General features: G+C 46.0%; 1 protein-coding gene across 1 annotated transcript in view; it reads left to right on the top strand.

Annotated features, from left to right (window-relative positions):
- Nucleotides 1-20,162, top strand: part of ACVR2B (activin A receptor type 2B) — a 92,094-nt gene that overhangs the window by 58,752 nt on the left and 13,180 nt on the right. The window contains exons 2-5 of the mRNA XM_084509032.1: nucleotides 12,855-13,062; nucleotides 16,783-16,892; nucleotides 18,243-18,394; nucleotides 19,707-19,850. Of these exons, the coding sequence (XP_084365158.1) occupies nucleotides 12,855-13,062; nucleotides 16,783-16,892; nucleotides 18,243-18,394; nucleotides 19,707-19,850 (614 nt within the window). The remainder of the gene's footprint in view (nucleotides 1-12,854; nucleotides 13,063-16,782; nucleotides 16,893-18,242; nucleotides 18,395-19,706; nucleotides 19,851-20,162) is intronic.

Here is a 20,162-nt window from a genome sequence, read left to right as displayed (position 1 = left end):
CCTTCCGAAAAAGCAGTGGCATGGGGATCGGAGTTAAATTTTTCACTAGACATGTGTCTTATGTCAGCACAACCAACGTGTAGTCCCCATCCCACAAAGAAAGGTTGCTGGAAGCAGGACTTCAGCTCCTGCTTGCAAGGTTGCTAGGTCTGCCCTGGCTTTTGATGCAATTTGTACAACAGCTTCTGGTAGAAATGCCACTGTATATTCAGATTTCAGGGTGAGAAAGTTAATCCCCATCAGTTATCCCAACATTTTATGGCAAGGAAGACACTATGTTGAATCCTCGATGCACCAAGTCCAAACATGGTTGTAAAATGCCAGCACGGACTGAGCACCATGGGGACTTCTTTTCTTGGCTTAGATTTTCAAACTGTGTAGTGGCTTGTAGTGCTTACTTTGAGACACTTAAAACTTGTTTTCATCCCCCTTAAGAATCATTTTAAGATAGCTGAGGCTGGCTGCCCTGCATGAACATCTTCACTGCCTTTGAAAATCTTGGACCATGTCTTCTTCCAGGACACAGTGGAGTGGGCATGGACAGATTCCTCTGCTTCATTGTAGAAGTCACTTACAATGTCTCATTAGTGAATAATCACCATACTTTCCTCTCTAAATGGCAGGTATAAGTTCAGAGTATTTTTAAATGGTAATTTTGGGTTTGAGGACATGAATTATGGCCAACGTACATTGGCCAGAAGGGACCAGAAGAGAAGCCCACCCAGCCCAGTGGTCTGTCCCCAGCTATTGCCAAAAGACGCCTGGGGAAGAACATCAGGACAAGCAAATACACGTGATTGAGCACCCTGTAGGAAGGGTTACCCACAGCACCTGCCCTTTGTATGAGGAGCCACCTCCTCCAGGCCTACTTTGGACCTGCATCCCACCAGCTTTGATTGTAGCATCATCAGTGGCTTCACCCTTACAAAGCTGGGGCTATCCCTGAGATGGAGCAGATCAATCAGAGATATTATTCTCCAGTCTTAGTTCAGCATTAAGAAGAGCACGCGTCTTTGCGCTCACAAGAAGCCCTAGGATAGCTATAATAACAGATTATGTTTTGCTGGGGTTATTATATTAAAGAACATAAATCCCATACTGGAGTATTTATATTGGAAAGTTTGAAATGTGATGGATGCCCACGGGAGATGTCCACATGTAGCAGTGGGCTGAAACTCTCCCATAGTCTGATCTTTGCTCTGACCTTAAAAATAAAAGGCAGAGAGCTCTCCATCCTTGTGGCTTCGACAGTGCCCAGAGCTGCTCTGCCTGGGGCAGGTGCATTCACCTTCTTGTCTGTGTGAAGCAGGTGGACAGGCCTGCACCCTCCAAAAAGTTACCTAAAGCCTTGTTTGCTCTTCTTGGACAGCTGCCACATGTTACCAAAGTTCATGAAAACTGGCTGAAAAGCCATGTTCAACCCTAGCGGGTAGCTGCCTGGTTTTATTGCTCCACCGGCTGCCATCACGGGGAAACTTTTCGCATTGGAATTTTTTTGTTTTATTTTATTTAGAGTAAAAAAGGAGTTTATTGCTGGTTTGTCTTCCATTTCTGCTCCCGCTGATTACCAGGAGTGCGCAGCAATGTCTCATACTGCACCTCTTTATTAGACAGGTGGGAGTAGTTTGCACGCCTGTCCCCCCAAGTGTATGTGAGCGTGGGGAGGCAGTGAGAAGATGTGTTCAGGATTGCATTTACTCATCTCTGTGTAGCTGCCAGACCTCCACGAGCCTGTTCCTGCAGGCACCTTTCTCGTCTTACGACACACGCATGCGGAGGTAAATAAATGATTATTGCACCTCGCTGATGAAGCTCTTGAGGAGAAAGGAAAAGGGTTTGGCTGCAGCCTAAAATGAATGTATTGTAGGGTACGGAGGGAGTGCCTGATTTTTGCAGGGTGGTTTAAACAAGGATGAATTGATCCTTGGTTGCCCTCCTAGTGAAATCCGGAGGAGTGAGAGGGAAAGAAATGTAAAATATCTCCAGGCTGAAGCGGTCTGCTCTGTCATGGTTGGGTATGACCTGCACTCTGAAATCAGAAAAGGTCTCTCCGCTGAGTATTCAGGTCAGTAGAGGGAGGATATCTGCATAAAATGATAGCTTAGAAATGCAGCCAGCTCTCACGTGGTGCTTCACACATAGATGCCTGTTGATCATCCTATTTATGTATGGGGGAACCAAGGCATGGCAAGTCAGGGGGATGACTTGTGGTGGAACCAGGAGGGTGACTTTGGCATCAGAGCAGTGCCAGTAACACTCAACATGATGTGAATCACCAGGGATAAAACCTTCTCTTGTCACTGCAACAGTTGTGTCATCAATTCTACCAACCATATACTGTTGTTTTCCTTTCAGCAACTCATCTGCCTCCACCACCTGGGTTCTCATTACATTTCCAGTCATAAATCCTTCCAAATACTCATAGCTTTCCTGAAAGTGCCCAGGGAAGAGCTCCTCCATCTCCTTGTTCTCATATGTCAGCACCTGAATATGTGGGAGCAGCTTCAGAGATGTGGAGATTCCCACACCTACCTGTGGTTTGGAAGTCATCTAGGAGTACACTGCTGAATCCTAGAATATTATTTAATGTCATTTGATGCAATATTTGAGCTTAGTCACCGTGGGAATGGGCATCTAAATAGAAAATTGAACAGGAGGGGGATGCATGCAGTTTCTGGGGTGGAGCCATTGAGCTCGTGTCATCCGGAAAGCTTGGACATGGATGGAAGGTAAATGCTTCTACTTCTATGCCAAAGTGGTCCAAAGTGTTTTAGTCTTCCTTATGGCTTGAAAACACTGCAAAACCCCAGGAAGGAGAGTACCTGCCCAAGAGCACGCAGTTATTTTGATGCTTTCCACCTCTGGAACAGGCAAAGTTTCAGCTCTTTGGGACAGCTCTGCTCAGAAACACATTTATTTCAAAGTGCAATCCAGATGCTGGTGACTGCATGTAATCAAGATAAAAGCTAATAAGGTGATTTCATTTTTTTTTTCTCTCTTTACATAATAACTCTTCAGCATCTCTTGTATAACTTGTCTTTAGAGACTCGCTGTAGTTATCCAGCCGTTTCTTTTGTGCCTTTCATTATTGTAACAGAAACAATCACTGGAAATTGCATGATGCTATTGGATTGTGCTACATTCCTTCCTCAGGTCATTTGATGGTTGCTTTTTTCAATAGGCCCAAAGGAGAAAGGTATATTTCTGTAAACACGAGACAAGTCCTAGATGTGCTGTAGTCACTTGGGAGATACTCCATTGTAAAGGAGGCTTTTGAAATTGCTCATGTGGGATTTGCCATTAGGAGCATAAAGACTGCAGAAATGGACTTCTGATTCAGCTGACAACTTGCTTCTCATCCTGTGAAGAATTTTAGGAATGCCTTTACTTCCTTTTGGAGGGCTTAAGGCTAGTGTGCAATTGCAAAGGCTAGAGAGTGGCTTTTCTTCCTGCCTCCCCTTTCTTTCTCCTTAGGTTCAGCCTCCTTCTCAGTCTTTGGCTAAAGCCTGTTAACTCTTGAAATACCAGTGTATTGGGAAAAAGGCTTTCAAAAGTCAGCATATTTATGTTGTTGTTGTTATTTTGTTGTTGATGGTGGTTTGTTTCCTTTTTTTTTTTTTTTTTTTTTTTTTTTTTCAAAAGTAGAATGATGTAAGTAGTGTAATAAATGTTGCTTGCTTCAAGGAGTTATCGCCTATTGTCATACTGCTGTGGGCAGAACTGGGGAAACTCTGACTGGGATGTGGTAACGTGTGTTTGTCCTTCATCAGTTATAAATTATATAAACTATAAATTGTGCTGGTGCTTGTTTGTGCACTGTACTTAGGTTGTATTCTTACCTTTTGAGCTTAAACTTACCAGGGCATCAGAGCATCAGTGATCACTCACACACTGGTGGTTGCAGGTAGGACCAGCAGCTAAAACTTATGCATTTTATTCTTTAGAACTTATTGAAATATGGGCATTTTGTCATTCTGTATTTCGTATGAGTATGATCTTTGCCCCAAAGGCTTAATAACCCATCAAAACATTGACCATGAAATCCAAGCGGGCTGGGAACTGTGGCCCTTGCTGCAGCTCAGTTGAGGCTCTGGATCAGCCAACAAATGTTCATGATCAGGCTAGAATTGAGATTGGACCTCATACATTGGAAAGGAGGAAATCTGGTAAAATTTTTAATTTTCCCATGCCTTTTCTTCACCTGGCTGGCAAGGAGAAGCTAAATACCTGTAAAGCCATGGAGGAGCAGGGGGGTAACCTTACAAATTGGATTTCCAGGCAGAGAGAACCTTCCAGTGACAAAGAGTTGTGAGATTAATTCTTTCATGAGTCTACCACTCGCTTGTGTAATCTGCTGATAAAGTGAGTCCTCTCTAGGGTACATTTGGATCTTCGTCAATGATGGAGTTTAAAACAGTGATTTTGAACCCTGTCCTGGCAGTTTAGAAAGATTGTGCTGTTTTATTTTCATTCTTCCTCCATCCTGCTGAGAAAACTGCCCAACTCCGAGTTTTGATCATTCAAGTGGAAGAGGGTGACAAGAAGACAAACAAACATCATTTAGTTCTTGGGGGCATGCTTTCCTGATGCCTGACCTTTTGGACTTCCAACATCTTCTTGTCCATTTACATGCATTACAGTTTTTCCAATTACCAGTGAATTAAATTTGGAATTGTGGTATTTGGAAATGTCAAGCAGAATCAATAGAAAAGCACTTGGGGCCCAATCTTAGTAGACTCAGCACATTTTAAAGCATATTTGAAATGTCCCTGCTGATAAATCTCGGAGGACCATGTGTAGATTATGAATCAAGGTGCTGCTCTTTGGGTACCAAAACTCTTGGTGGCTTACCAGGTGCACAGTTTCAACATTATTTTAGGTGTGTATGGTGTGCTAGACACATCGGGCTCTGCCTAGAGAAGATCTTATAAATAAGGAGCTCTGAAAGGGCATTTCTGCAGGTGACAGCAGCACAGGAGGATGAAGGTGGTGGGATGGAGTAGAAGGACCGGGAAAGGTATCACTACATGGTTATCGCTCTTCAGGTCTCTTAATTCCACAAGGAGATGCTCCCGTATCCTCATCCCTTTGCCTCGAAGGAAATTGGTTTTGTAGGCTTGCTTTGAATGCTTTTCAAAACTTTGGTGTGCGGGGAGAAAATATTTATGAACATACATGATTTCACTTCCTCCTCCCATGCTCTTTTGAGACCTCATGCTGTCTCCTGAGGAGAATGGGAGAGAACAAACGATTTTGTTTTAAATGTCATTTCAGAATTTGCTGCATATTTTACTTAGTGATTTGTGGCATCTGGTCAAAATCTGCCCTCTGCTTGATTTTTAGGAGCGCAGTTGGAAATATCTTTATCTTGTCATTAAATTCTAATATTTTCTCGCCGAGGTTGCAAAGTTTGGGGTTTGACACAACCTTCTCAGTAGGTTATTTGCACAACGTGTAGCCCAAGAGGGTCCTTTTTCATGCCAGAGAGTAGTTGTTGCCATCCAAAGGCAAATAAATTGTCTGCTTAATGCTTTTACAAATGTGCATCTTGAATTTAAGAAAAAAGAAATACTGAAAAAAACGATAGGCTTGTTCAAAATCTCACGGATAAGGGAAAAAAACAACCTCTTCTTTATGGAAATCCTATAGCAAGCAAGGCACTTCCTTAAGTGTGGTGGTGGAAAGGGGTCAGTGGAGATAGGGTTGGCATTTTCCTGGTTGACTTATGGCAAGGGTCCTGGACATGTAGGTGTCCTTTGGGGAGGTGGCACGTTGGAGACAAGGAGCCCAGCTCAGGTTTTCGGTGCGTAACACCGTGTTGGTTGAGGCTGGCTTCGTTTTGTTTTTATCCTCCTGTGGGCAGCGGAGGAGTGTGTGCATGTCTGTTAAAAAAAAAGAAAAAAAAAAAAAAGGAAAAAGAAATTGGGCCTTTTTGTGTGTTATTACTAATCCAGTTTGAGCACTGCTGTCCAAATTGCCTCGTTTGTGACCCCGAGTGCATTTAAACATGAACTGCAGAAGCACCATGGCATTAAATGCTTCTGATTGATCTCCCTGATGGCTTTATTAAAGAACTAAAACCTTTTTTGGGGAGACAGATACAGTTAGCAATGCAAAGGGAGAAATCTAATTACATTTTGGCTTTGTCCTTAACCGAAATGGTACAAAATAGGATTTTTCTAATGGCTAACTAAAATGATCTCTTCTTTAGATAAAATATAGGAACGACCAGCTGAGTTCAAGTAAAAAAAAAAAACAACACACTGCTTCCAAAAATTGATTAACTGCTGGCAACGTTTCTGTCCTGCTGCACGCCAGTCCAGCCACTGACCTGGCCAAACCTCCTTGGATCCCTCTGCCTGGCCGGAGAAATGATTTACGAAGCCTTTTTCTGCCCGATCCTCCCCTTTGGGCCAAGAGATTAATCTCACCGGCCACGCGTGTGCGCGCGCGTGCTCTGTATTTCACTGAGTCCTTTTTCTACCCACCCTCTTTGACTTAAAATACCAGGGAAATCATTCAGAAGGATTAAATCTTTATTGCATCTTTTCCCCTGGTTGGTGGTAATGTCTTAAAGCGTGCTCCTTCTATTTTACAAAACAGGTTTAACTAGCAGTTTGGGGGGAAATTGTAATAAAGATCTACTTCTTTTAAATAATTTCCTTGTTATCTTTTAACAGACTTAAGCCCAAGTTAAAAAAGAGATATATGGGGAGGGGATTGCTACACAGATGTCCGTGGAAGCTGTGAAGCGTGACTCATGGTGTGAATATAGAAGCCCTGAGTTGTCATCCCTGGTGAGCAGGGAGGATGTATTTCTTAATATTAAAGTTCCTTTTTTAATTTTAAAAGAAAATGACTTAAAGCCTCCTGTCCTTTTGAGACTGGTTGTCAATGGCATCATTGCAGGTTACCATGGCGATAGATGCTGAGATAATAGATTAACAGCCATTGATTGACTAGAAAACTTGAAGCTCTTTTATCGTGGGATATGCCAAATCTATTGACAGAAAACAGAATTCAAAGTAATATCCTCCCTTGGCGTTATGTTCTCAGTGCTGCACAGGCTGCTTTTACCTGAGCCAGCTCGAGAGCCAAAACGTTTTGAAATAGTTGATTTTTTACCAGGATTTTTAATTAGTTAAGGCGCTGCCCTGGAGGATCTCCCACACCCAGCTACCTGGAAGGGCTGAACCTGGGGCTTGCTCCTGGGTGTCTGTGGGCATGGGGCTGGGCTGCCAGCCCCAGGGTCCCCAGGGGCACAGCAAAATTTTGGCTCATTTCTGGTACGTGGGGCCTCACCGATTCAAAGCTTTGGTAAAGAGCGAGGGATACGAGCAGGAATCTTTAAATCCTCACGCACAGTTACGTACTTAACCACAGATGTCATCACTGGTTTGATGCTTTGCCTAAAAATGTATTTTGACCTATTATTTAAGGACGGCAGGAATGAAATCACTGCACTCGGGGAATACGCGCCGGAGCACCACGTACTAATTGTGGAGTCGTTATAGGCTCTGCAGAGATGCAACTGGGTGGTCTCTCTAGAGCAACGTTTTCCAAACTTTTCCAGTTGCAAGCTTCCCCTGGCTTGGTTTTGTGATCTGAAATGCTAGCAACAACAACTGGAGTTCCTTTAAACTGCAGACTGGCGTGAAACTTTGGGGCTGGTGTCTGGGGCGGGGAGAGTTTGGGGGCAGCAGCCCTATTTCATTGCCTTTCCCTCCTGCACCCAATGCCTCCTGGTGTGCTCTACACTTGTTTCCTCAACCAGATGATGTCCCTGTGCCAAAAGGCAGCCCTGGTGGCTGGGTGATCATCCCTGCGGGTGCTGAGCAAGGGCAAGGGGCGTGCGTGTGCCCACGCTGCAGTGGCTTGCCCTGGAGGATGCTGCATGGCCAGGTGAGTGCCCGGCAGCCTCACAGTCCCCTGCCTGCCCAAACCGTGCCGTGGGTGGAGGGATAGCTCTTGGAAACAAAACCAAACCTCAAACAAAGGGCCCGACTTTCATAATCACACATGCAAGAATGCATCCGCAGTTGCTTAATTGCTACATGCAATTACCCTCCAAATTAGAGGGCAATTACCCCAATTCGGTGTACAATCTCTGTCATTTTATATTATAAAATTACATGTACAAATAGCTATATAGGGACATAACTAAGTGTTTGCAAATAACTTCAGTTGCATACACAGTTTCATGTATAAAGCCCGGTGGTTTTGACAGTTAGGCAAACAGACTGTCTGGGAAATCACTCCGTGTTTATGCAGACTATTTTGACACATCCCATCTTCTCGTATATACTTTCATTTTAGGTTTTAAAAAGGGGGCAGGCAGAGATAAGGAGCTGAGATTTATAGCAGCCTTCAGCCTTGGGGAAGATATTCCCTGTGTATCTAATTATGAGTTAGGAGCCCAGCAACTGCTAACACCTAGACCCGGCGCTGCTACACAGGATCCTGGCTATAATTTAGCGGCTGTCGGATAATGACACAGCCCCGTTGATCCGTCGGCAGCTCCAAATGAAGAGAGCAGAGCCTGAGTCTCAGATCAACAACAAGGTCCCAAGGCTGAAGTCCTGCGGGTCAGGAGGACCCTGTTTAATGAGCTCCCCGTGCGCCTGGCGGCTCCCAGGTGCTCCCGTGGTCCTCCCGTGTCGCACAGCTCCTCTTCCATCATTACCTGCCTCAGATGGATGCTGGGGGCCTTGCTAGGCAAAACCCTGGTGATGCTCGGCTCATTTGGAGCAGAAAATCCACCTGAGGGAATTGGCCTGATGACAGCTTCTCAGGGCTGAATTCGGGTGCTGGTGGGTGGGCTCCCTCTGTCCTTGTAGCATTGGGGTGCTGGGTGTTGTTTGGGCTGGGTGGTGCTTCGAGGATGTTTGTACACACCTGCTGTTTGGGGAAGGCTGGGGAGAAGCCATGCTGCATCGTCCCCGAAGCTCCAGCTTGGTGCAGCAGGGTGCCAGAAACCAAGCCGCTGGTGCAAAGCCTTAATTCTTCGTCATTCTTCGATTTCAAGCAGGGCTCAAGATTTTATTCCCTACACGGGGGTTTGTAGGTTGTGGTGTTAAAACCAGTTGGTGCTGCTGTGCACAAAGGGAAGCCCGTGTTCCAAGCCAAGCCTTGTTGCATCAGGTGTGCACAGGTGAAAGGAGAAAAGTGCTTCCCTTGCCCATTTTGGGGCAAAACCCTCTGATTCTTTCAGCTTGAAGCAAGCAGCAGGGCATGGCTCAACTGCAGCAGCTTCCAGCCTGGCATTTCTTGCAGACCTCATGGGGTTTTGGGGAATTGGGTATGTGTCCTTGACCCAAGGGGGAAACAAGAGGCAGCAAGACCTTCATGCCTTGAAGAAGCAGGAGCAGAGCTTTCCTCCTCTTACCCCACCTCAAAGGGACAAAACCCGCTTTGAACCCTTCCCTCCCTCCATTTCAAGGGGCTTTTAACACAGCAAATGCAGATAAGGTGGCCAGCTGCAAACTTTGTTCTCTGCCTGATCCATCCCAGAGCAAGGTGAGAGGGTTTCCTGATGAGCCGAAGCAGCGGGCACATCAACAGCCGCTCCTGGAGCTGTGTCCTTCATGCTGAGACCTTCTCGGGCACAAGCAGAAGGGTTTCCTGCAACTCCAGGCACCTAGCAGGCTGGGGATGCTCACCAAGGGGCTTTTTAAGAAGATCTAAAAGCAGGTAGCAAACACACGGGATTTTTAAAGCGTCTCCCGAAGGCGAGCATCCTTAAGAGCGGCGTTAAGGGAAACGTACGTGTATTTAGTCATCCATCCCAAACTTTGTACGTGCTTTTGTTCAACTTTGATAGGGGGAAAAAACTGCGAAAGGCCGTTTTCTTGGCGCGGTTGCTGTTTGCAGAGTTCGCTTTGCGTGTTTGCAAGCAGATCGTACTCTTAATCTGAAACTTGTTCCAGAAAAGACAACTGTCTTGGGGGAAGGGAGCCTGGGCTGAGCTCAGGATTTAGCGGGCTGAAGTTTCTCTTTTCAAAGCACAGTGGAAACCTCAAATCTCCCCGCAGCTTTGTGCATTGCATCGGCCCAGGTGGAGAAAGCAGAGGCTGCCCGATATTGCTTGAGGTTACAGACAGTGGTAGCTGAGCTGGGATTAGATTTTGGGGCTGCTTCCCAGGCAAATGGTTCATTAAATCTCCTCCTTTCTGGGAGATTTGGTTGGGGGAGGGAGAGGAAATTTCCATCTAGTGCAGAAGCAGGGTTGCGCTGATGGGAACGATGTCACAAAATGGGATTCGAGGAATGGACCAATTTCCAGCAAGTATCAGCTGGAAGCCATGTTAAGTATTACAATGAAGCTAAGATATTTACTCATTCCTTTATAAATAAAAAGGCATCAGCCCCTCTGCACACGAGGCGATGCTCCCTCGCTTTCCTGCTGATTTAACTCTTATTTAGCAAAAACGCTTAATCTGCCCTAACAAAGCGCAGCGTAAGTAGCAGCAGAACAAATATCAAGGCTTTAACAAGGAGTGTCAATATTGACACTGTTCCGTGTTGAGGGATATTGGTAGGTTGTTTTTATTATAGTAAGCAACTTGTCAGAGGAAAACTCAGATGGAGCTTTGCAAGTGCCGATAAAACCTGCAGGTGCTATTGAAATTGAGCTCTTGTTCGTGTGTGCTTTGAATATAATTTCCAGTTCCTGAAGTCAGTTTTATGACTTGCTCGTACCCCTCCTTCCTTCCAGTCTCTCCCACGATGCAGATGAAACATTCTTCCCAAAAAAGAGTTATCGAGGAATCGAACACCTCTTCAAAATGCAGAGAGATCTTTCCAGTCCGATGGGTTTGCTCCATACCACAAAAATTTTACCCATTGCTGAGGCCAGGTGTGTCGGTACTGGGAGCAGGCTGGGCACATCACCCCCAGCCCATATAGGAACCGTGATCATACTTCTTGTGGTCACTCTTCTTGTGGTCACATTTCTTGTAGTCACACTTCTTGTGGTCATGCTTCTGCCCTGTACAGGGTCATCTTTTCTCAAGTGACAAGGGAAGGATGCAAGGAAGTGATCCCAAATCGCACCAGGGGAGGTTTAGATTGGACATTAGGAAGAATTTCTTGATGGAAAGGGTGCTTAGGCACTGGAACAAGCTGCCCAGGGAGGTGGTGCAGTCCCCATCCCTGGAGGTGTTAAGAGACATGGAAGTGGCACTAAGGGACATGGTTTGGTGTCGGGACTCAGTAGGTCAGGACAATGGTTGGACCTGATGAGCTCGAAGATCTTTTCCAAGCTGCAGGATGCTGTGCAATCCTTACCTGCTGCCTGTGGCCAGCAGAAGGCTGCATCGACAGCTTGATTGCCATCAAGGCAAGGAGCTGGTGCCCATGCCTGGCTGGGTGTTTCCTCTGCCAGCTGTAAGCCACTCGCTGCTCCATGTCTCCTGAAAGTCAAATTGAATCACCTTTTAGAGACCTTTCCGAAGTGGCTGCTTTGCCTCGTAGAGCAAGAATCAGAGATGAGGTTGCATTTAGATCATCCAGACGTGGCCCTGACCGCCTTAAACCCAACATTAAAAGTTGCACACACAGCCTTGGGAGAAGGCAGAGTCGTAAAAACACTGCAAAATTTTCCTGCCAGAAGCGTAGTTCTTCGGTTTGCAAAGCTCTGGCTATTCTGGGAGCACAGCACTTTCATTTCACCATCCTGCGGGACCCATTCATGTTTTTTTACCCAATTGTCAACACAGTTTATTGGGATACCAACATTTTTTTGTGATTGCGATCCATCAGTGTAACAGCCAGGTCTGACCTTGCCTTGGATGGGTGATCCCAAGGGCAGATGGCTGCAGGACATCTCAGGATTCGCAAAGCCACGCGCTTCGTGGTGCTATTTCTGGCTATCTGCTTACATCTCGTGTGTTTGGTTTCCTTCTTTCCACTCGTTTTAAACAAATCATCAAAATGCTGTGGTGCAGAGTATTTCCAAATAAAGAGTGGATTTCTAAGGTTTAAGACAAATTATGTCACATGCGGATATCACCATGTCCTTGCTTAACTCCTTTTTTAAACTGGTGTATCTATAATTGTGTTTCTGCTCTGCAGTCTGATGGCTGTGGAGGAATTGCTTCACTTTAGGGACTGCAAAAACTCCTTGGTCCTTTGATACAAAGTTGAGTAAAAACACAGGGAGAGTCCTTGGTTTGTGGTGGCCAGAGGTCCATGTGGGCTGACCAAAGTCGTTCGGGGAATGGAGTTGCTTTTGCTGAGGGTCTTGCTTTGGTGGAAAGGCGACGTAATAAAAAAATGGCATTTAGCATGAGGAGGCTGAGTGAAATAAGCCTGAACTGGGATCTAAGTGAGGACTTGGTACTGGTCTGTCCCTCCTCTGCAGGATGAATATTCTCCATTCCCAGTTACGTCCTACCCGCATAATAAACCCTTTATTTTTAGGTGGTGTTTCCTGAAATAGCTGTGGAGAGGGAGGCTGTAACTACCTTGTGTGCCAGCCCAGCACGTGGCAAGCAGCACCCTGGGAGGATCTCTTTCCTAACCAGGCCTTCTGTGGTTAAAAAACACAGTGTGGATTGCTGTGCCACCTCCCCATGCTAGGGACCTGTGGTTGAGGCACTGGCCAGAGGGGGCCTTGGGGTCTGTGTGAGGCTCTTGACTTCACCACAGGCTCCTGGTGTGAGCTGAGGCCAACCTGATCCCTGCTCTCCACCTCAAATTGGCAAAGGAGAACACGCTGTGCTGAAGTTCATGTCTATGGCACGTGTAGTTCAATACCAACGCGTGCGTCACCCAAAGCAAGGCCCCGTGGAGATGCGCCTCCCGAGATCTGTGAATGATTGTGCTTGAACGTGCTTGGGCTTTGACTTTTGCAGGACCAGGCCACGGGGAGGCGGAGACGAGGGAATGCATTTACTACAACGCCAACTGGGAGCTGGAGAAGACCAACCAGAGCGGCGTGGAGCGCTGCGAGGGGGAGAAGGACAAGCGGCTCCACTGCTACGCCTCCTGGAGAAACAACTCGGGATCCATCGAGCTGGTGAAGAAAGGCTGCTGGTTAGACGACTTCAACTGTTACGACAGGTAATAGCCTAACTGGTTTCCCTGAAGGCAGGTTTAATTGTTGCTCTAAGTGCAAAAGCTTGTGATTTTTGCATCGAGGAAAAGAAAGCAGGTCCAAGTCAATTGGCCCATTCATCCCCAGTAATTACCTCTGTTGCTAATGCAGCTCTCAAAATTGTCACTTTAGTTTCTAAATAGAGGCTGCAAAATGCACTTTAAGTTTTTTTGTTGTGTGGTGGTTTTTTTTTTTCTTTCTTCTTTCCCTTAGCAAAGCTTTGATAATTCTGGCATGCTTTGAAAAACGTGTCCTGTACCATCAAACGAAGAGCAATATGTTCTTCCAAGAGCATTTGGCGATACAAAGGAAAACTTGGAATCATTTGGATCTCTCTAGAAAAAAAAAAAAATACACAGATATCTGGGGGTGTTTAGAGGTTGAGATTCTGGCATTTGTGATGTTGCAAAAAGTTTTGCTGTTCTTCGGCTGAGCGAAGAGATAGGCTGGGAGAAAGAGTGGGACAGCAAAAGTAACGCTCATGTTTGCGTGTTGCTGCAAGTAACGAGCTGAAAAGCAGAGCAGCTTTGTAGTATGAAGGCTCCAGCCTCATTAAATAGCTGGGAGAATAAGCTAGTCTTTTCTCATTTCCCTTAATGCAATTCTACAGAGGGGAAAATAACTCCAGCTGAAGAAAACGGCCCTCTGAAGTTTCCCGGTTCAAAAGGACAATGCTCAGTAGTTCAGAGCTCAGGCAGCGTTTCTGTTAAAAGCAAGAACAAAACAACAAACACCAACCAAACAAAGCCCAGCTCTATCAATAAGGAGGATCAGAATACAAAATTCAATGATTTCCCTCAGTGTCACACCCGCATAAGCTGCTGTCACCTTCGTTGCAATCACAGCATCGTTTTTCTAGCTTCCAATCCTAAAGGTTTTAGGACACCAGGTCCTAAGCTGTCGGCTTTAGCTGGGACCAGCTCTGTCCGATGGCTGGAAGTTTTCCTTAGTCATTGCACGTTGTCCCTGGTCTTGTGCCTATTGTCTTGGCATGTCCCAGCTGTGAGTTAGTTCCTCATCTTCCTTCTCTTACTAGCTCTAGGGTTTCTTTCCTACCACACCTATTCCCTTGCCGGTTGCAGGGTTGGGCTCTGTATAAAATTAACTTTTTATTTTTAACTGATAAATCAATCCTTCTTGGCCCATTAGTTTTTTTAATGCCAATCCTCCTGAGAACAGAAGGTCACTCTAGCTCAGTATTTCCAAGCAGAAGTGTTTACTGTAAACAGATTTCTCCTTTCAGTGCCTGCTTTCATTCGCAGTGACACTTGTATTGTCACTGAGAGCCTCCGTGCAGGGATGTAGTGCTTCTTAATCTTTGTCATAATGTGTTGCTCCGTTACAACGGTAAAAAGTTTCCAGGGCTCCTCACAAGCCTTTTCTCAGCCCTGGGGTTGAGCATCCATTATCCTGCAGCCCGATTCTTCAAAGTCGCAGTTCAGGGCAGAGCTAAAAGATGTTCTGAGAATTAGCAAACAGTGCAAGTGTTGAAAGCAGCATTTGAAATAAAGGTTAGCTTTAATTAAATAAGGGCTGTTTAAATCGAGTCTTTTTTTTTTTCTTTTTCCCTTGAGTGCCCTCTTCAGTCTTTCATGCAGGTAGCGTCGCATCCCACAATGGCAAAAACAGCTTAAAAGATGATTTTTGCAATCAGCAGTGCTGTGTTGATGCCCTTCCTGTCTTCGTCTGCGGCACCTTTGTGCTGGATGCTGAGCTGCTGGGTGCTGAGCTCCTTGGGCGATGCACTTGGAGCTCCCTGCAGTGTCCCCTGCATGCAGTACACAGCCCTGCTGGGTCCTCCTGCAGCATCTCTGGGCTTAGCACATTGGCAGCACTTAGTGTTACAAGGCAGGCATGTAACTGTGTCACGGGAAGGTGACAAATGCAGGGCAGCAGCAGTCAGGATGCTGAGGATGAGGGCTCCTTCCTCTGCTCTTTATAATAAGGAAACCAGAATGTGGCACATGTGCATTGAAGGCTGTAGGGGAAAGGGACTGGTTAAAAATCAACCGGGTGCTATTTGTTTATTTACACAGCCCCACCGGAGAGGTCGTGCTCACATTCCCTTGAAGAGCACGTGAACTGCCTCGAAACGTGCTCTCGCTGCCGTAGAAAAATGTGTCATTCTCTCCCACTGTATCATTTCTAATATTTGCTAAGTATAACATGTCAGATGTACCTGGATGGCTGCCCTGAGCGCGCACCAACTGAAAGACGGGGATAATGAACTGCAGATGTGGAGCAGGCTGTTTTCACTCATTAGCTTGATTTCTTAACCAACAGATTTAGCAAAGGATGTGTTTGCAATTGAAGACTCCAATACCGATGCTTTTAAATCCAAATGGCTTGTTATCTGATTTCAAGGAAAAGCATCTGGAAGCATTGCTTAACTTGTTGAAATATCTGTGTCCATTTGAATAACTCAAATAGCTGCTTTCTGCTTTGAAGTTGAAAAAGAAAAAGCCCCCCGAACCAACCAAGTGCTTCCCAGCTGAGGCCTGGCATGAGGCATTTCAGCTAAAACTGCCTTGTTTTTTTTTCCCCGAAAGGAATAAAGTCCTCACAACTACCCTGCGTGGCGATTTAAGAGAGCCCTTTCCATCCTCCTCGTGGCATTATGTCAGTGATACCACAGAAAGGGAGGCTTGGCATGGGTTCATAAATGAGTAATAATGTCAAACACATATGATTGTTTTGCTACTTCCTCTGAGTGGTTGAAGGAAGGAAGTTATGCATATAATTTAGCCGGTCTTCAGGAAATAGTTTGATACAGCTCTCTGCAGAGAGCGGCTCTGCGAGCGGAATAACTAAAAGCAGAGGGCAACGCCGCGAAAAGTGGCAGGGAAGGGAAGTGGGTATTTAAGAAACAGAAAGAAAGGACTGCTGGAGCCCTGCAGAAATCATCTCTCTGCATCGATCTGTGGGAGAGGGAGGATGGGGGGAAGTGGAGTTGCTCTGGCACGTGGAAGCCCCCTAACGCCTCGTGAAATGGGGAGGGAAACCTCAGCGCCGAGGAGGCTGCCTTGATAAAGGGGAAATTAGAAACGTGAGGGCTAAAACCTGAATTCCTTAAAGGCTTTCGTGCAGGTATAGGATTTTTTCTTAAAGGGGAAGGAGATGGCACTTGAAGATAAAACTTAAAAAAAAACAACGCAACAACAAACCTCCAGCCTCCCTCCTGCCTTCAGCAATCAGAGGCACTGCAGGTGTCTTGCAGCGTGTACAGTTAGGGATGCTAACGCCGGTGAGAGCAGGCTTAGCTCAGCCCTCTTCATACGAGCTTTAAGGCACAAGCTTTAATTGCACGCTCAAACACCTCTCACCCCTAGCAGCATAGGTACAGGCTGCAGGAGAGACACAACTCAGGATGCGAGGCACCTCTCTGTTGTTTTTCTGCTTCTCATTCACTTAGCGGAGCCTGCTGTTATTTATTATTCGCCATCTAATGTCTTCAGTACATATGGAAGCATTTGTTTCCTTTATGGCCTTTTCAAGGGTCTTTGCTATCCACCGGGGTATGTGAGTGCTGAGTTTCCTGTAAGCAGAGTCTGCCAGGCTGTGCCAGCAGGACAAGGCACGTGGAGAAGACGATTTTGGGGATGTCTGTGTTTGTTCCTGAAGACGCAAGTTGGCTGACGTTGTTTTTCTCTTCCCTTTGCTGCTGTGTGTGTCCCTCCCTGACGCAGGCAGGAGTGTGTAGCCACAGAAGAAAACCCTCAAGTCTTTTTCTGCTGCTGCGAGGGCAACTATTGCAACGAGAAGTTCACCCACTTGCCTGAAGTAACCGGCCCAGAAGGTGAGTGACTGCTGTGGATGGGGAATTGCGGGGTTTCTTTGCCTTGACCCAGTTTGTGATGACTTTGGGTTGCTGGATGCTGAGCACAAAAATGCATCTGACAGGACACAAATTGTCATTTGCTTACAAAATCCCCAAATCCTTCTCCTAAGATTCTTTAAGAACAGTTTCTTAATGTAATGTAATTCTGGATAAAGTGTGTTGTACCAACACCTTGTCCATCACTAGTGAGGACTGGGTTTTCTTGGTGGTGGATGTTCACAGTGGGCTCTTACAAGCCCTCAGGGAAGAGGTCAGTGTAATTTACACAAGGGGGATCAAGACTCCATCTCTTAAAGGCATTTTGACACCTACTTCTTTAATTTTCATTTCACAAGGCTCCAAAAACCTCGGGCATCCAGAGTTTTTGCTTTTTATTGGCTGAAACGCAGCGTTGTGTTGGTCTGAGCATTAAAAGGGAATGGGTGTGAGGTTTTGGATGTACTTCAAGGAAAAAAAAAGTCATAGTCAGTCCTGCTTTAGAGGCTAATAGAAAAGTGTTGGTTCCTTTTGCTGTAGGCTCACATTCAAGTATCATTCAATAAAAAATTATTAAAGCAGGTGTATCTTTTCCGTAAGATGATTCCTTTTGCTATCAACTACCTGCATTTACTGAGATGTTCCCAGAGACCATTATCAGATTTTCCTGGGCTTTCCTGTTAGGTTTTTAATTGTTTACATGGTTTTTATTATCTCCTGTTATTAATGTACCCGTAGCAACCTAGTAGCAAATACTCTTTCTCTCACAGTTTTTTTGTTTAATTTGGCAGGTCTTGCTATTTTTTCCTTCCCTGTCTCCAACATAGCAACATGGCTCCATTTAGTATTCCCATTGTTTGTGTCTCAACTGCACTGATGTAATTTGGAACAAGAACTACTGTGGGAATAGTGCATTTGATTGTGGCTCCTGCAGCATTTTACTGAAAACTGACGTCTTGTCAATCACTGCACAAGGCAAAGCAGCTCCACAAGGGGTCTCGTACTCTGCTTGCTTCATATCTTCAGAAGGGTTAAGAGGAGGAAATTTTCAGCCTTTAGATATCTCAGTAAGAATGTCCATGTTAAATGAAGGTCAGGGGGAAGCTCAGTCTGTGAAGTGTGATTTGGACCATTGGACTGTTAGTAATGGCAATATGGAAAAGAGTAAATGGTGGAGCCTTGTGCAAGGATGTGATGAGACATGCCACTAAGATTTGTTGGCTTTGGAGCAGAAGGAAGGGCAGTGTTGGGTTATGTCTGGACAGGTAGCTCACAGTGTGGGTACGCTTCTAAAAGGTCTTTCCCCATGTTCTCCCTGCTCTTTCCTCACAGTCATATACGAGCCACCGCCACCAACGCCCTCTCTGCTCAACATCCTGGTGTACTCTCTGCTCCCCATTGCTGTCCTATCAATGGCCATCCTCTTGGCCTTCTGGATGTATCGGCACCGCAAGCCCCCCTACGGGCACGTCGACATCAATGAGGTGAGGAGAAATTTCTGGCTTCTCCAAGTCGTTTCCCTCTGTTTGTACATTATGGTAGGCACAGAGGCTGCTCAGTATATCTACAATACCGACTGGTTTGGGTTAGAAAGGACCTCAAAGCCCATCCAGTTCCAACACATCCCACCAGCCCAGGCTGCCCCCAGCCCCATCCAACCTGGCCTTGGGCACTGCCAGGGATGGGGCAGCCACAGCTCCTCTGGGCAACCCGTTCTAATGCCTCACCACCTTTATCGTGAACAATTTCTTCATTTTTCTTCAAATTTAACACTGTTCAGGTGGCCTAACTTTTCTTCTCCATCTTTTTGAAGTCAATGCTACAGTCGGCCCCGTGACAGCATTCATACCCCCTGTGAGGCTGGTGGGTTTAGACCAGGTTATCACCATTTCCAAAATTCCTAAGGGATGGAGTTACACAACCCTGCTTGGTGGCTACCCTTCCTCCCAAACCGTCAAACCCATTGCCTAATTTCAGCCAACTTTGCAGAGGAGTGGAGATTGTAGAGATTAGAAAGTCCCTATCAGTTTTATGGGGTGAGAGGAGATGTTTTTTCCCTGTTGAAGCTCAGTTTTTATGAGCCATCAGAGAATGCATGCAGGAGGTCATCCTCACAGCCCAAAGCCATCGAGAACTGGTCTTTGCTGGCTCTGCTGTGCCCTGAGCCTTCTGGTTTCTTCTGAAGGGGCCAGCAGCTTTCTCTGCCGTCTTCCTCTGCCCTGTACAGACCATGCTGGGAGCCTTTCAAGGCTGAAAGTAGATAGGACAGAGCTCCATTGCCACATGTTGGGGCTGCATTGTTCTCCAGGCAGATACTATCTTTATAATGCTGACAGACCTGTTTACTGCCCACTGCTAGGGCTATGGGAAGCACTCCTAATTAAGTGCAAAGCAGTTGGAGGTTGTCGGTGTATTTTGCCGTTGGGTCACAAAGATGAAAAAGTTCCTACTTTTGGCAGGAGGTAGCCTTGAGGTCATCAGCGTTTTACAGCCCGAAATAGCCGTTGCTTTGAAAACACTGGAGAATTCAGGTTTTGCCAGAGGATGACAGGCAGTGGTTTGACACACCGAGTGACACTTGAAGGCACAGGTTGTTATATATGTTCTGTACAAATACCCTGCAAAGCAAAATAGGGAATTTAGTGCTGCTCTTGCTGTGAAGAGCACATCTCAATAATTTGGATGAAATAACAGGCCCCTTCTTCACACCTCTTTCCCCACACACAGTGTCTCCATTCCTCCCCCTTTGTTCTACAGTCCCACTTCAACTTGCGACAGTGTTTTTCTCTTGTGCAGGACCCCGGCCCACCACCTCCTTCTCCCCTGGTTGGCCTAAAGCCTCTGCAGCTCTTGGAGATCAAGGCGAGGGGACGCTTCGGCTGCGTGTGGAAGGCTCAGCTGATGAACGACTATGTGGCTGTGAAAATCTTCCCTATTCAGGTGAGAAGGGCATCACCTTCAGGGCTCGCTCGTAGGGCTGCCTGCCAGTGCTGAGATGCTCCGAATGCCTGTGGAGGTGTTTTTGAGACCATTACAAAGATGTATTTGGACTCTTCTGCTGGGAGAAAGAGTTCAAGGACCCTCCCTCCCCTATACTTTTCTCTGTGTTACCTCATTACCGAATGCTTCCTGCAGTAGTTGTTGCTGCAAGAAGGGCAAACAAGCACATTTTGAAATCCATGGGATCACTGCAAATGGCTGTGTTGTTAAAAGCCAGTCTGCAATGCCCGAAGTGCACAAAGGACCAAATCC

Source organism: Aythya ferina (genome assembly GCF_964211825.1).
Source record: "Aythya ferina genome assembly, chromosome: 2".
In the NCBI taxonomy this organism is placed as follows: domain Eukaryota; kingdom Metazoa; phylum Chordata; class Aves; order Anseriformes; family Anatidae; genus Aythya; species Aythya ferina.
The sequence above is the reverse complement of the archived record's forward strand: the minus strand, read 5'-3'. Positions and strand labels throughout refer to the sequence as shown.